Consider the following 16,565-nt stretch of genomic DNA (forward strand, 5'->3'; position numbering starts at 1 on the left):
AAGTAGTACTAGCATGATGGTTACAAATTTTTATTTTTTTATTTTTTTTTACTATTTAATACTTATTAATTTTGATAGATAAACAGCGTTTTTATCCTTGGCTTAGACATTTTTAGTTTTAGAATCTCGAATGTCAATATTGTCAATGTCACTCAATGTCAAAATTGACAAATCCTTCGTTCGTAGACGGGTGACGCCGTGTTTTCATAATTTATTATCGTTTTAAAATAATTAATCCGACAAAATGTCTATGTCGGATCTAAAGCATTCATTACGGAAATATGAATTCCCTCAATGTGCGAAGGAAGCTCTTTTAAGAATAGGTAAAGTTTCCCTATTATGCATGGAAATAAGGCTCCTGGGGAAAATGCTTATTAACATTGTTTTTTGCAGAGCAACTGCTGGCCGGTCGTGCAGCCCCCAGCAGCAAGCAAGTAGACGTAGCTATGGAGATAATTTCCGAGTTCATATTCTGCGAGTCTACACGACGCGGGGAGCGGAGGGGTTTGAACCCTCTTCAAGAGCTACAGCTTATCGATGTGATCTGCGAGTACTTATCGAGCTGTACGAATGAGACAACGAAGAACACAATATTCTTGTCCCTGTTTGGAGGTGGCGATACTCAGAAGAGGCTGAAAATATTGAGTATACTTGCTAGTATGGCTGTGTCAGCTTCCAGCACACCAGTGAGTATATACTGTATATAGTCGTTATATCTACTATATAACCATGATTTATGAGGATAACAAAATATATATTTTACAGAGATTTACTTTGTCCCCAGGTACTACTAGCAGTAGGTGTGTGGCTGCAGCAAATGGGGTGCTCATCACCACCATCCCTGCAACTAGTAGAAAACATCATCAGAGACCACTTTCATTTAAACACATTTAACCAAACTGCTCTCAAAAGCTTAGCCTCCAGTGCCCCTCAGTTTGTAGCCAATTTCATCACAGCCGTCACAGAATTGTACATGCAAGAGGTGAATGGTGTAAGGAAACTCCCGCCTAAGAACTTATTGGAAGTGATCACATCTTGGGTGGGTACTTATTACTATCTACTGCCATTACCAAAGAAGTCTAAAGTTCTAAAATTTATTGTTTGGGGTTTTCTAGTGGCACACTCAGTCCAATCTAAACTGTGACTGATTATTTCCAATATGGATTGTATATTATTTTGCATTTTCATTATGACATAATACTAAGTATAGTTTTAGAATTTCTTTGTATAATTTTGTATATATTAAATCTACATTGTTCCTTTCCTCTGTTGTGTTTTTCTGTTCCTTTATTTTAATGGTTTCAAACAATACATAATTTTCAAAGAAGCCTAAATAGCAAATTAAATCATTTATTTACTTTTCCAAGTATGATGACATTCTTGGGACAATAGCACAAATTAGAAAAATAGAGGTTTAAAACCATAATTATTTATTAGAATTAATTTACTTAACTTTTATTTCCAGGTGTATTCCAATCCAACCCTATGCCTGTCTGCGCAGAATAACCCTCCACAGCTGCCACCTGGCTCCATCCCGATGGCGGCAGTAACACCTCTTGCTGGACTTGTGCATTGGTGTACACTAGCACCACTTTATATAGACTCGGGTATAAAAACATATATACAGAAACAGAAAGCTTATAATTAGATTTGTGATAGTTTCACCAGCGTCAAGCCTTTGTCTCCCGAACTAGGTCAAAGCCTGTGACTCGGGGATATAGATGTCAAACTAGTTTTTTTTATTTCCACCATAGTTTATCTGATTTGCTCAAAGGTCAATTGGTAGTTCTAATTTTACTATACTTCTATAGCGTTAAGTCTATCCTTTTGTAAGTATTTTTGTGATACATGATGATTTCTTTGTATACAAAATCAGAAGGTACTATTAATGTAAACAGTCTAGAGAACCAAGAAAATTCTTTATCTGGATGTCACTAGGGTCCAGGAATATTTATCAAACAAATGTACATTTTATTTTACAGACTCTGAAATGGTCGAGGTATCACCGCCGAAAAAGATCAAGATAGAAGGAGAGAACCTGTCACTGATCAAACCCGTACCGGCTAAAGTGTTGACAGAGTCTGAGCTTTATATAAAGTTACATTTAGGTAAGTTTTGACTAAATGTTAACATGTGACACAAATGCTAACACATAAGGTCGTATGAGCCGTTGGGTTTACTTTACGACCTACTGTAGCAATACTAGCAACTTATCAGAATAATGTTCAACTCCGACAGGAGTGCTCCACAGCTTGCGCGGGCGGCGCGGCGCGGGCGCGGGGGCGGGGGGCGCGGTGCACGCGACCGCGCTGGCGGCGGCGGCGCCCGCGCTGCAAGCGCACGCGGCCAGCGTAGCGCGCCCACAGAGCGACGCTAACTTACAGGTACTATAAAACTCAGTTACTGCCTAAACATTACACATAAAAAAAAGAAATGAAAAAATATTTGTGGTCATTTCTAAAAAAAGGGACCTTATTGTCGATGGCGCTTACGCCATTATTAACGATGCTTCGATATAAATACAATGCCGCGCGACGCTGTCCGGCGTAAGCGCCATCGACAATAAGGTCCTTTTTCATAGTAAATGCCTACATTTATTGGTTTTTGTAAAATAATGTTTTTTTTTTAATTTTTGTTATTTTTTTATTAATGTTACAATATAGGTTGTTACACATTCCTATAGAGTCTATAAACACTATAGTTTGACAAAAGTCACTGATGCACTGATGACAGTTATGCATAAGCAGAGAGAGCAGATAGAATCACACTGTCTTTTTCTTACACAAAGTCTTTTTGTAATATTATGGCCCCATTTACATACAAACCACTAATGGGCAGGCACAGTTAAAGGATGTTCAACATGTTCATGCTTTAATTTAAATTAGTCCATCTACTAATAGCCCACTGTTCTGATTGTGAATCTTTAAAAACACTTCACTTCAATAACTTTTTTTTTTTTTTTTCAGGACTGCCTAGACCGCCTAGGCCAAGCCGTGCAAGTAGCGCTTTCATCTGGCTGCGTGTATGGCAACATCAATCACCTGCTGGCAACCCTGGATTCCCTGCCAGAGAACAGGTTGCTGCGAATTGTGGTGCAAGCGCATCGCTCGCTTTGCTGACAGGACCAGGCCATTGAGATTGATTAGATCTGTAGGTGGCTACTAAAATTTCCCCTTTAGATTGGTCTCATATAATTTGTCTTGACAAATCCATGTGTTTGGGGATGTTAAGTACAGTTGGGGATAAATGAGTGTTTTAAAAATGAAATTTATGGCAGAAACTTATTGTGAAGTCAGCCAAGTCCAAGCAATTTACCTATGTACTTGTCAGTGTATACAGAAATATGTATTTTGTTTTTTCATAGAAGATCAATTGCTGTACAAAGGAATTATTAAGTTTATAAATAAATGTATTTTGTAAATAAGTTATAAGATTAGATTAAACACTATTTCATAAAACTAATGTTGTAGTTTCATTGCTATGTTCTTTATAAAGGATTTTTTTTTTGAAATAGCAATCGTAACAACTTCATGTTTAAGTTGAATATATGTATATGGAGCAGATCTGCTCCTAAGCATACGAAATGTTAACTAAAAAGTCTAAAATAAGAATATAAACACTTTGATACTAAACTAGTTTATTCAAAAAGGCTTAAACCTACGACTCTGTTTAATCTGAGCTATTTTCTTCTTGTCCTCTTCAAACTTCTGTCGCAAAGCTACCACATGCTTCATTTTCGACTCTCTAATCTGGAAGGTGTAGAAGTTCTTCAATTCTTTCCGCTTCTTATTTTTCTCTTCTTTAGCCATGACTTTGCTCTCTACTTTCTCGGAGCGAGCAAAGCTCTGTACTTTTCCCTTCTTAGTGACCGTGATCCAGCCATCGTCATCCTCTTCCTCTAATTTCTTTTCTTTATGCTCAGCTTGTTTAGTTTTCTCATCATGTTTTTTCATGAATGCCTCTACTTTTTCTTTCAGTTCTTTTGCCAGCAGTACAGAGTTGTTGTACTCTTCTACCCACTTTTTCATACCACATTTAATATGACATTTGTTCGAGTTAACAGGGGTGAGTTCCGTAAGAGCTAGAGCTTTATCTAACTGTGCTACTTTAGCAAAAACTATATAGCCCACTTTAAAAATAGGTTTCTGGCTGACTGGAAGAAATTTTTCTATAATTTTTGTTTCCGAAGGACCTGGTTTTTCTAAAAGGGCCACAGATTTAACAGTGCCAACGTCTCTAAATGCGTTTTTGATTCCAATTTCGTCAATATATGGAGGGATGTTGACAACGAATAAAGTTCTGCCTTGAGGTCTGTCCTCCGTGTGATCTCTTACCCCATGCTCTTTGATATAGATTGTGTGGGGAGATTCTGAATCATCCGTAACTTTTAATTCTAAAGCTGAAACCAAATATTGCGTTATAAAAATGAATATTATGAAACGTATTTAGAAAATTAGAAATAGATTAGTATTAAAGCATTAATTAATTATAACAACGTACCTTTGAAAATTAGTGGACGTTTACTAGACTTCATGTTTTCGTTTTCAAGTTTCATTTAGTTTTATAATTCATTATTTAATGAATACATGCCTTTGTAGTATTTGAGGTTATATCATTTTTGTTGTGACTTTGATGACAGTGAACTCTCGTCCAGGAATCAGGAATTGTGAGATGATTCTCTATGGTTGTCATATTGTCAAGTAATGAGTTAAATTTAAATCATTACATTAAAGAAACGTGTTCCCTAAGAATTGTTATATGAGTAAGTTATTCTTAATTGTTCAAGTTCTTATAATCATACCTGTAATTATTACAAATTACGATGTAAAATAATTTTATTTCTTGGTTCAGAAATCTGTTAAGCTTCAATTTTTTTCAAAGTGACAGCTGTTACAGTGACTTTTAGAAAGATGTGAAAATTGTTTATGGTAACGTTTTCGTTGTGTGGTGGCTGAAAAAGACTGTTTTGACCGTAAATTTGCGTAATTTTGCGGCCATGTGTGGTCATATTCGTGCCCCTAGAGACAATTTTAGTGATGTTATCAACCACTGCAAATAATAAAGTGAAAAACTTGAAGGGGTCGGAGCCCCCCGACGTTCTTGAAACGGAAGAAATCGGCCAAGAAAACACGGATGATAAGGTCAGAGGTTATGTTGGGTCGTATGATGCATCGTCTTCTTTTGGCGGGCCGAGCCGAGACGGGCGTTTTCGGCCCCGCGGCCGGGTTACGGAGTTTCGACACTCTAGAGGCGGCGGGCGCGGCGGCCGAGGCAGAGGCCTGCCGCCCCGCAGCGACCGTGATCTGGATGGTTCCTTTAAATATCACGAACCGTTAGCTCATGCCGCGGCTGATTCCTGGGCCCAAACGAACTCTACAAAAAATTTCTACGAGCGATCTGAACTGGCTGTCCATCTGCCCGAAGACCCACGTATATCTAAACTGCTGCGTCGCCTGTGTGCCGAGGTGGACGTCGAAAAGTCGCTCGCAATATGCAGCAAGCTGCAGGAGGCTGTCATGCTTCCAGAAAACGCCAGATACATTAGAAGATCTTATGACATACTTGTTGAATCACTTCTTGATGTGCTGTATGATGCCCCGGGGCCAGAAACAAAGGAACAAGCTGCTGTTGTGCTAGGCAGGATTGGTTACGTCATGGGGCCGGATTTCCGTAAACATCTGGAGTGGATTAAGACCACATATGCAGCACATAATAGCTCTATCAAACACCTGCTCATACTGTCCTTTTCTGAGACATTTCAACTGGACTTTCAGACACCAAATCTGTCAGACTTTGCAGAAACAACTCTGGTTCGCCTACAAGTCATTATAGAGGGCACTGACTCAGCCGATGTCTTTATGGCTGCGATAACTGCCATGATAGTGATGTCTAACTCATACCCAGAACATTTTGCCAATCATTTTGTGGATACTGTGGACATTTTAGTCGGCTGGCATGTAGATAATGCTCAACCGAGAAAGATCAAGGAGTTTGCTCTACAATCACTGTTTAAACTGAGCCGTCACTGGCAGGCTGATGTCGGGTTCTCAGTAAACCTGCTGAACCAATTTGTTGAGGATATGGTAGCTTATTCAACTGACATGGATTCTAATAAAAGTGACACAGATACCGAATCTACATCAGCAGAGGACTGCATCCAGAAGATAACCTCATTTCTTAATGTGTTTAATACTGTTGTAAAGAGTCTGGGCAGTTTACTCAGCCCTACTACATCTCAGACTGTCAGCTGGTCTTTCCTGACTGAATCTATAACTAAGATACTTCAGGTACTTACTAAAACTTTGAAAGATGATGCGGAACCTGATTTGATTGTGGCTGGGAATGAAAGCATTACATTACTATTGAAGCATTTACAAACTAAAGCTATGTCCAGTTTCCCAGCTTTGTTCTCACTGATTTCAATGGAGATTACAACTTATTTGAATGATGAAGAAAATGTGTGTCTCAGTGTCATTGACTTAATATCTAAAACTGTCAAAGAGATTGCATCAAACCTTCCTATAGAATTTATCACTGAAACAATAGGTCCAGAGTCTAATTTGCGTCAGTTGCGCAATTCAGAGAGTGCCCTGGTTCTAAATGGGGTAATGTCGGTATACAGTAACCTTTTGAACTTGAAGAATATCCCACTGTTACAAGAAACTTACAAGTTTGTACTTACAGACATACAAAACTCATATTCTGTTATTGTGCCTGACATACAAATTATTCAGCTTGAATACACTGATGAAGTATGCAAAGAAGATGCTGAGAAAAATGTTATTTTTTACCTGCAATGTCTTTCCGAGCTTGCCAATGCTAGTAATTCGATCATCGGCATGTGGGCTCTGCAGCCAAGCATTTTAGAACTCCTGGCAATTAAAATGCGTCCTGAAGATGATAAATTGAGCCAAGATAAACCAGCCCTCCAATATGCTGTGCTGTATTTGCTTTACTCCCATTGCAGAAAGAACAATCATTTCATTGCATCAAGTGATTTAGTAAAGATGAAGAACTCCCAGCAGAGAGCAAATGATATATTTGGCTTATCCAAATTAAACCTCGGAGAAGTGAAAGGCACAAGCCCTACATCTGGACACCTAGCGGTAATTCTCAACACATTGAGTGTAATATTGGAAAAAGAAGTTTGCAAGGAAACCATGTTGCTTGTCCTTCACTGGGTTTCAGACATACTAAGCCAGCTTGACAAGTACCTACCAATTGTCAGCATGTCTAAAGGATTCCTCATTTTGACTACAAATATGCTGTCTCTAGCTTACTGTTTTGACGATGACATTGTGCTGATTGTTATGAAAAACAGCCAGTTGCTGTTAAAAAACAAAAACCTCACTTTAAATGCAATGGTATTAAAAACTATAGCTGTGTTGTGCATATTACACATGGACAATCAAAATGACGCAGTGTCAAACATTTGTATGGAAGTGCTTTTTGAACTTCCGTGGGACATAGTGCAACTAGAGCTTGACAAACAAGTCATACAAGTATTCAGATATCGAAAAATGAGCCTACATCTGCTCAACAATGAAAGTAAAGCCAACTCTCTAAAAGAATACCTCTTGAAAGGGTCATACACAACCTTGTCAAATCAACATTTTAAAGCAATAATCGATTGTATCCTTCAGTCTACGATCGAAGATAAAAATCTATTGCTAAACGCATTTTTAACTTCTTGGCCCTTGCATTCTCAAGACGCTGACGAGAATAATATTAAATTTTTCCGTCAATGTGCCACGAATTTCTCATCAATTTGTATCAGCTGGGCACTATCGGAACTGGCTTTGACTACTGTAACATTAAAACTGAGAACTGCTCTTGGGAAACCTCAAGAAACATTCATGAAAATAGAAGGAGCACTGAAAGGGACTGCCAGAGAGACTTCTTCATTAGAAACTAAATATGTGTCTACAGATCAGCGACATTTAATGGATGTGGTTGTTGGAGAGCAAATGAGATCCCGCTGGATCACAGAGTTCATGATGTTCCTCGAGAAATACATATATAATGCTGCTGAAGGGACAGCCACAGTTCTACCACCAGTCGCCAAGCCCGTACGCACGTTCTTCTATACAAACTGGACAACATGTCGAGATTGGCAGAACAGGCTGCGACCGGCGTCTCTTGCTGTCAGTCAATACGCTGGCCATTACGGCGCCGCTATCTACCACGCGTCGCTGATTCTCCAAACTGCTGCCACTTCTACAACTAACATTGATATCGAAGCTATCACCATGAATCTAGCTCGTGCTCTCATAAAAATCCAAGAACCGGAAGTATTGCACGGACTCTACGTTTGGATCAAACAAACGTTTGACAAAAAGCTGTATTGGCTAAAGGGCGCAGCAGAGCAGGCTAATTCGCGACACGAGTTGGCTTTGGAATTCTATAAGAAACTAAACAATATGAAAACCCAAGAAGACAAAAAAGAATCGGGTGACACGCCTCAAACAGAGACTAAAAGTGAGAAGTTCATTGATGAACAAATGATGAACAGCTACAAGCATATTCAGAATTGGGAGGATATGCAGGAATGGAAAGAAAATGAGAACCAAAGGAAGCACAATTCGCCGTGGAACTCATTTACAGCACTGCGAGTATTCGAGGGAAGTACTGAAATTCCCGACGAACTTACTAATTGGGACATTCTGGATATGAATTCTAATGAGATATCTAAAAACGCTTGCTCATATCAAAACCTCATAAACAAGATTGAATCGACGTTAGTGTGCACTGCTGTAAACGTGTGCTATACCGATAACTTTGAACAATATGAGCGTTTGATAACAGATTGTGACGCTCTGCTGAAATGTAGCGCTCAAGAATTCGCTAGAACGAATGCTGTGCATTTCATGAAAGATATTGCAGTGCTTCAATTGGCTAATCTAGGACTAAGAAATATCGCCAAGAATGGAAAAGTAATTTCAAATCCATTCAAACCGTCAGTTCTAAAAGAACACAAATATGGCACGGACTTCGAAAATCTCAGTCGCATTCTTTGGTGGAATCAATATTTTACGAAACTGAACATGACTGAGGAGAACATCTTCTATGCAGAGTGCCTTCGGTTAGATGTAATAAAGAATGCCAGGAAACATTCTAATATAGGAATGGCTAAAAGAGAACTATTAAATCATTTCAAACATAATTCAGCATTCCAAGTGTATCTTGGTAACGTTGGTAATTTAGACGAACTGAGTGAGGTATTGGTAATGTCGACAAACACGTATGATTTAGACATTTGGACATTAAACAACACGACGGCGCTAATGGAATTATGCAAACTAACGTATGCTAAAGAAGAAACCAAAATGCAAGCTATCAATCTGTGCTCTAATATATCCCTGGGATTCTCGCAAAGACTTGCAATGGGAGAACAAAGTTACGAATTGCGCGAAAAAGGAACTCGGATGCTTTTGACTTTGTCAAAATGGATCCAAAGTCAAACCGAGAATGAAAATATCTTGGAAGTAGATTCGCCTTTAATGAAATTGGTATCCGCTCTACCTGAAATCGGTCTTGTTGACAATAACATCTCTGAAAACGTGATCCCTCTAGCTGACTCCGCTGTCGGCAAGTTATTGCAGTTTGGAGTCAATCAATGTCCAGGACTTGCTAAAGCATGGGCTAATTTTGCAGCTTGGTGCTTCAGATGGGGCAGGAAGATGGTCGAGTTCAGTTCAAAGACGCGTGAACAATTAACTGACAATGATAAAGTACAGATAGAGAGCGTTATGATTGGATGCTCACCACAGGACTTCGAAGCTGTATGTGAAATCTTATCAAAAACAAAAGCCACTTGTGACGACGAAGATATTGATTGGAATGAGATCAACACATCGGAGATGATAGAGAGTCAACTTCGCACGGTGCCTTCCCTGAGCAACGCTTTCCCTGAACACCTTGCCTTGCTGGTTGATATATGGCGCCAAGCTCAAAAACGAGTCTTTTCTTACTTCGAGCTGTCAGCGGACGCTTACTTCAAGTTCCTGCAGTTAATATGCGCCTCGGATTACATAAATCACAGTGGAGAAAATGCAGTCGTGAACGCTACTTTAAGACTGCTTCGTCTCATAGTAAAACATGCTATGGAGCTACAGACTGTCTTGGAATCTGGATTAGCGAACACACCAACGCAACCCTGGAAAGTGATTATTCCACAACTCTTTTCAAGATTAAATCATCCCGAGACTTACGTGAGGAAATGTGTTTCTGATCTGCTATGTCGACTCGCGGAAGATACGCCTCATCTTATTACATTTCCTGCTGTTGTTGGTGCTGTAGAAAACGAAACGAAAGATCTGACCGAGCTTAGTGTAGCAAGATCTTATTTGTCGAATGACGAAGAAAACAGTCAACCTGATAGTGACTTAGACGATACGGCTAGTGACAAAGTCGTAAATAATGAACTAAATTCTTGTTTCTTAGACATGGTGGAGACATTAACGAAGCAAGCACCAAAGACAATACTTCAAGTGAAATTGTTAGTGAAGGAGTTACAGAGGATTAATCTTTTGTGGGACGAATTGTGGCTTGGAACACTTTTGCAACATCACTCCGAGTTTAATAAGAGACTCTCACAACTGGAGACAGAAGTTGCTAGAGTTAAAGATAATGCTAATCTGAGCGCTGAAGATAAAGAAAAGCTGATTAAGGAGAAACATCGAATTATATTTGAACCCGTTGTATACGTATTAGAACAACTAGAACGTATTACGTCTGCAAAACCAGAATCTCCTCACGAAGCGAATTTCCAAGCGAAATTCCATAATCTGATAACAGAAGTTATCGAGAGACTGAAAAATCCAACAAATCCTGAAAAACCACAGGAGTCTTGGGCACCTTTGAAACAGTTACAGCTTAAGCTCCAACAAAAAGTCAACAAGAGAACTTCTTACATTTTGAGGATGTCGGATATTAGCCCTGTGTTAGCTGAACTCAAAAACACTGTTATCACGATGCCTGGAGTCCATACTAACCAAAGGACTGTCAGAGTGACGATAAAGTCAGTCGAGAACAATGTGGCTATCCTTCCAACTAAAACCAGGCCAAAGAAATTGGTATTCTGCGGCTCAGACGGTAGAGCGTACACATATTTATTCAAAGGCTTAGAAGACTTACATTTGGACGAGAGAATAATGCAGCTGCTGTCCATTACAAATACAATGCTGGCTAGAGACTCCGAAAACAATGATAATCAGACTTACAGAGCGCGGCACTACTCCGTGATTCCTTTAGGACCCCGTTCAGGGTTGATCAGCTGGGTGGATAACGTAACGCCACTCTTCGCGCTTTACAAACGCTGGCAGAATCGCGAAGCGGCTATTCTGTCCGCTAAAACGAATAAAACAGTCAACGTGTTGCGCCCTTCAGAACTGTTCTACAATAAACTGAATCCTCTTTTGAAAGAAGCTGGTATACCGACTGAGAATAGAAAAGAATGGCCGGTATCCATACTTAAACAAGTGCTCCAAGAGTTAGCAGCGGAGACTCCTAACGATTTGCTGTGGAGAGAGATATGGTGCAGCAGTGTGTCTCCCGAGCAGTGGTGGCAGATGGTCCGTCGGTACAGTTACTCAGTGGCAGTGATGAGTACAATAGGCTATATAATCGGCCTCGGTGATAGACATTTGGACAATGTGATGGTGGACTTGACGTCTGGTGAGGTGGTGCATATAGACTATAACGTGTGCTTCGAGAAGGGGAAGACGCTGCGGGTTCCGGAGAAGGTGCCGTTCAGGATGACCCCGAACTTGGTGACGGCGCTCGGCGTGACTGGTGTTGAGGTGAGTTTTATTTTTATTGCTTTTGGTGGGGTATTTTCAGAAAAAAGTCTCTCACTTCTTAATTAAAAATTTGCAGAGAATGTATATATCTCATCAGTCAAAACAATATTTTACCACAACGGTTAAACATACGTGTCACTATCATGCACCTGTTAAAATATGCATTGTTTACGCTCGAGGTCACTGTTTTAGTACGATGCACAACAAGAGTTAATACCGATGTGTCCGATATGGAATTTGCTTTGGTGCATCATTGATAAAACCACTACCTAATCACCGTAGATTATCCGTACCGCCACCGGTCAGATTGGCAAAAAGCGTGTAACTCAACTTAACATCATGAATTTTATTGAATTAATAGACTTTGCATACCATTGGTGTTTATAAGTGAAAACGATTCTATTTTTGTTTCCAAAAAGCAGCAATATATGCCCCGAACTAGATTCTCTCTCTTATTCATTTTAATTAGTAGGTATAACAGCAGTACAATTAAGGCTCGAAATCGAATGTTTTAAATTACACCATTTAAGTTAGTTATTATTGATCAATTGATCATATTTATCAATAAATTTACTAAAAATTACGGAACCCTCGGTGGGCGAGTCCAACTCGCACTTGTCCGGTTTTTTTACTATTCTAACTAATCCCACGTTAGAATCTACATTTAGTTACTTTCGGGATCTAAAATCTATACATACATGTTTCGTCCTTGATTTTAAACTTTATTTTAAAATAGAGACTTTATTGGTAGATAATAATAATAATAATATTCTTTATTGTGCAAATGTGCACAATAAAGAATATTAAATAATTTGTATAATGAAAAAAGAATACAGAAAAAGAACACACATTAAATTAGGTAACAACAGGCGGAATATTTTTTTAGTAATATATTTACTAGCACTAGTTTGTATTTAATTTTACTTACTACAGTACATATGGTGCTACTTTCTCGCACTAGTGCGTAAAAGAGCACTTTTCGTGCATATGTCGAAAGTTTAAAAGGCCATATGTACTGTAAAACGTTGTACGATACACGTGCGAAAAGGTAATTCGCAACTCGTGTTGATTTAAAACACTCCCTGCGGTCGTGTTTTAATTTATCGCCACTCATTTCGAATTTCCTCTTTTCCGCACTTGTATCGTAAATAACTATTTCGTATGGTTTCTTAATAATTATGCGGTATTGATATATGTACCTTCACAGGCCCTTGCGTTTATTGCAGTCGATTTATGCATTGCTGTAATACGTACTGTGTGCGTGTGTGAGTTGATATACGTATACCTGTTTTAATTGTCTTTCCAACTAGAAACTTGTGCTGTCTCTTTGTCAAAAGCGCCATCTTCTTAAGAAACGCTAAGACATTGTAGCTCGCGAAGAACTACTCGCCATCACACTTAACAAAGTCGCCGTTTCATCAAACTGCCGCTCATAGATGGCGACTCGTGTCTCAGCAAGTCAGCAATAATAAAGAGTTAATAATAGCAGTGTATAGTAGAGCCTAGTCTAATAAAAAATCGTGGTACTAATTTGACAGCTGAAGTAGATGTCACTCTAGGGCCCCGTACATTATGCGGTATATCTGAGTGTCAAAAGTTAACGTTTGACAATTCAGTTAGGTACCAGCTTAGCCGTCAAACTAGGGGCACGATTTTTTCTTAAATTTCACACCTACTATCAAAAGGTAACTCTTGGCAAAAATAACAATAATTTCTTCTTTTTCGCTGATACTGTCCATGTATTAGGATTTACGCCAAAGATTCGTTGATTGTATAAGATAAGATGGGTTAATCATTAGCGCTGTTAAATTCCTTTTAGACCTTACACAGCGAATAGGTATAATTAATGAATCTTTAGTTTACATCGTCGAAGATGATGTTCAATAAAGTTAGATAGAATTAGTTATGTATTTTAATTTTATTTGTTACAACAACACTTATAACTCGAGAACGGCTGGACCGATTTTGATGATTTTTGATTTGTTGTATTAGTCTCCACCCCGAAAAGTATTAAAAACTTTGAAAAAAATTAAGAATACAAAATTATAAAAGAAAAATCATTCCCATACAAAATGTTCCTAGGTTTCGTACCTGTCAAACATTTGATGTTCATCCCTTCGATACGGTAACCTCTCCCCTCAAAATAAAGAACGTATTTAAATAAGGGTTTCGAATCGACAAGATATATCTACAATATTCGGATTATAGGGTATTTTAGATTTTAAAATTGCAAAATAGTGTCAGTAATAAAATAACAATATTGTTGGTTGCCAAATATATATGCGTGTGCGTTCAGAAATTAAATTTATTCATTTTGTGTATTCTATGGAAAAGATAATCAGAAATCAATTCCAACGATCAATTACAAAGGTTAAAAATTGCATTTCGCATTTACATAAGTTTTCTAAATATATATACGTTAGGTAGGTATTCTACGTATACATAGAATCGAAATGTAAACATTCGTTGAATGTTATGTTATGGGTACGAAGTTTCCCGGGTCAGCTATAAAAGCTTACCTTAAGTTTAGCTAAAAGGTAAAACGACATAATTGATTGTTAGGCGGTAGGTACGAAGTAAGCCGGGTCAGCTAGTAATGTTATAATTTAAACATCTCAATTTATTTAGGTGACATCAGAGAACCTCAGTAAGAATTTTATTATGGCAGGGAACTCATTAAAATCTATCAATAAAAATTCAACAATAAAGCTTTTATAAACCTGAGAGTAGATTCAAACAGGTACCTTAATGCAAAGGGACTACCTAAAGTCACTAACAACTTTTAAATAGCCAGCAGCATGCTGAGATGGGGCCATTTCGTGACACTTTATTTTCAATATGTTTAATATACTTTATTTTCACTATGTTCTTTTAATGTATGTCTATTGTCTGTGTGTTTACGAATAAAAACTTTTCTATTCTATTCTATTCTAAATGCTAGAAGCGTTTTACGTTTCCCACTGAACGTCAATGAACGTTTAAGATACACTACACTACGTCGGGGCGCGTGGCGGGTCGGTGCACCGGGGTCGGGTCGGGCGCGTACGAGCGGTTCGCGTCCCCTCTCTCCTCCACGTAGCCTGCGTTCTCGATTATGCGGCACCTCGACGTGTCGGTCTCGCGTTCGACGTCCAACAGCCTCTCTGCCCTCTGGCCGTGCTCCTATGCTTGAAAGCGCGCTAGGAGCGCTCGAACGCGTTATAGACCCTTCCCTGGCACGTCGCCTTGCGCCATATCCGCCAATACAACACGAAGAGAACATGGGCGCTAGGATTGACGTCGTGTACTCCTTGGGCACCACCTGGAATTGATAAAAATTTACCTTAAAACGCTTTGTTGGAAGTAAATGGCCACTGAATCTAAAAACACTTTTAATCAAGAGAGTAAAGTACTGTATGCTTTAGAATCATTTAGAATCGTTTATTCATCAATTGTGCATTACATCAGGTAATGAATACAGGTGTTATAAACAATCACACATTCATTAAAAAATTTGAGTAGTAGGCTAGTGGGGTAGCAAACCCGAGCTATATGTTCATTCCCAGAGCTTTAAATCACTCTGGTAATTAAGCCGTAAAAGGGTACCGAACAGTCAACGTAATTTAAATAGATTATCAGTATTGATTTGATAAATCAGTCATAATCATAATACACATATAATTCTCAATGAGTTAATGCAACTAAGAGCGTTCCCACACAGGGGTTTTGAGCAGTGATGCAGTCGCGATTTAACATTTAGATAGTTTGGATTCAGAACCTTAATCACTTTTTCTCAATCAATCAATCATCTGGCCGTTTGCATCGAAGTAGCTTTACGAACGCCGCTCGGAACCCAGCGTTCTTCCACGCATATATCAGCGGGTTAATGCCCGAGTTAGACATAGCCAGGGTTGAGGTCAACCGGTACGCGAAGGGGCTGTGCGTCGTGATGACTGGCAGGGTCTGAGCGCACGCCTCCACCACGAACGGCATCCAGCAAATTGAGAACGACCCCAACACTAGCAGCACCACCTGAAAATTTAAAACAATAATTTATTTTCGATATTAATCGTATGCAACCTGTCATCGCTGCGAAACAATGGCTTAAAAATGAACGGAATATCGGTTGAATGCAATCTATGATGAAATGCTGTCTTTCATTATCTAAAATCCATCCAGAGCCTCCCCTATGGTGGAAATATTCGCTGCATTGGGTACGGTCTTGGTGGCTCAGATGGTAGACCACTGTACTAGTGATCCAGTGGTCGTGGGTTCAAGTCCCACCGAAGACAGAGAATTTTTCCACTTTAAATTTATTTCTAAGCTTCATCGTTCGCAGACGTTTCTGCTTAATACAAAATTAATTTAAAATCCATCCGTTACGTAATTAAACATGTATTTTATGTTGTTCCGAGGAAGGCAGTAAAGTTAAAGACTGGTTTTATGAAGGACTCGTAAAATTTAGGGACAGTCAGAGATCTAACGGCAGACGTATACATTTATGTGCTGAGTCGATGCTCGAGGTGAGGTCATGTTTTGTAGATGGCGAATATTTTTTTGATTGGGTCATAAGTTTGTACTTGCTTGTTGACCAGGATGCGGGCACGGATATGGACTTGTAGTGTAGGTAGGCGGTGTCGTATACGGTGATGCGTATTATGATGTAGTTGTAGAAAAAAAATATTGAAATATCGAGTACATCTGTGACGAGTTGAACACAGTTGTTGTTGTTGTTGTAAATATTTATATATATTTTTTGTTTGTGTATAGGAGCTTTCATTTAAA

General features: G+C 38.9%; 3 protein-coding genes across 3 annotated transcripts in view; 2 read left to right on the forward strand and 1 right to left on the reverse strand.

Annotated features, from left to right (window-relative positions):
• LOC134745631 (integrator complex subunit 15) overlaps positions 1-3,389 on the forward strand; it is a 359,171-nt gene extending 355,782 nt beyond the window's left edge. The window contains exons 2-8 of the mRNA XM_063679743.1: positions 187-323; positions 394-686; positions 785-1,039; positions 1,466-1,607; positions 1,983-2,108; positions 2,239-2,384; positions 2,967-3,389. Coding sequence (XP_063535813.1) covers positions 245-323; positions 394-686; positions 785-1,039; positions 1,466-1,607; positions 1,983-2,108; positions 2,239-2,384; positions 2,967-3,119 — 1,194 coding nt within the window. The 5' untranslated portion in view covers positions 187-244 and the 3' untranslated portion in view covers positions 3,120-3,389. The remainder of the gene's footprint in view (positions 1-186; positions 324-393; positions 687-784; positions 1,040-1,465; positions 1,608-1,982; positions 2,109-2,238; positions 2,385-2,966) is intronic.
• A 220-nt stretch (positions 3,390-3,609) lies between these two features.
• On the reverse strand, positions 3,610-4,642 carry LOC134745555 (ribosomal RNA-processing protein 7 homolog A). The gene is made up of 2 exons (XM_063679620.1): positions 4,501-4,642; positions 3,610-4,399 (listed from the first exon to the last, which is right to left on the reverse strand). Exons 1-2 carry the CDS (start codon positions 4,553-4,555, stop codon positions 3,642-3,644), a joined length of 813 nt encoding a protein of 270 aa, XP_063535690.1. The 5' UTR covers positions 4,556-4,642; the 3' UTR covers positions 3,610-3,641.
• A 343-nt stretch (positions 4,643-4,985) lies between these two features.
• Positions 4,986-16,565, forward strand: part of LOC134745695 (serine/threonine-protein kinase SMG1) — a gene marked incomplete at its 5' end in the record, with an annotated part of 210,880 nt that continues 199,300 nt past the window's right edge. Inside the window, one exon of the mRNA XM_063679812.1 lies at positions 4,986-11,801. Within this exon, the coding sequence (XP_063535882.1) occupies positions 4,986-11,801 (6,816 nt within the window). The remainder of the gene's footprint in view (positions 11,802-16,565) is intronic.

Source organism: Cydia strobilella, chromosome 11, assembly GCF_947568885.1.
Source record: "Cydia strobilella chromosome 11, ilCydStro3.1, whole genome shotgun sequence".
NCBI classification, from domain to species: domain Eukaryota; kingdom Metazoa; phylum Arthropoda; class Insecta; order Lepidoptera; family Tortricidae; genus Cydia; species Cydia strobilella.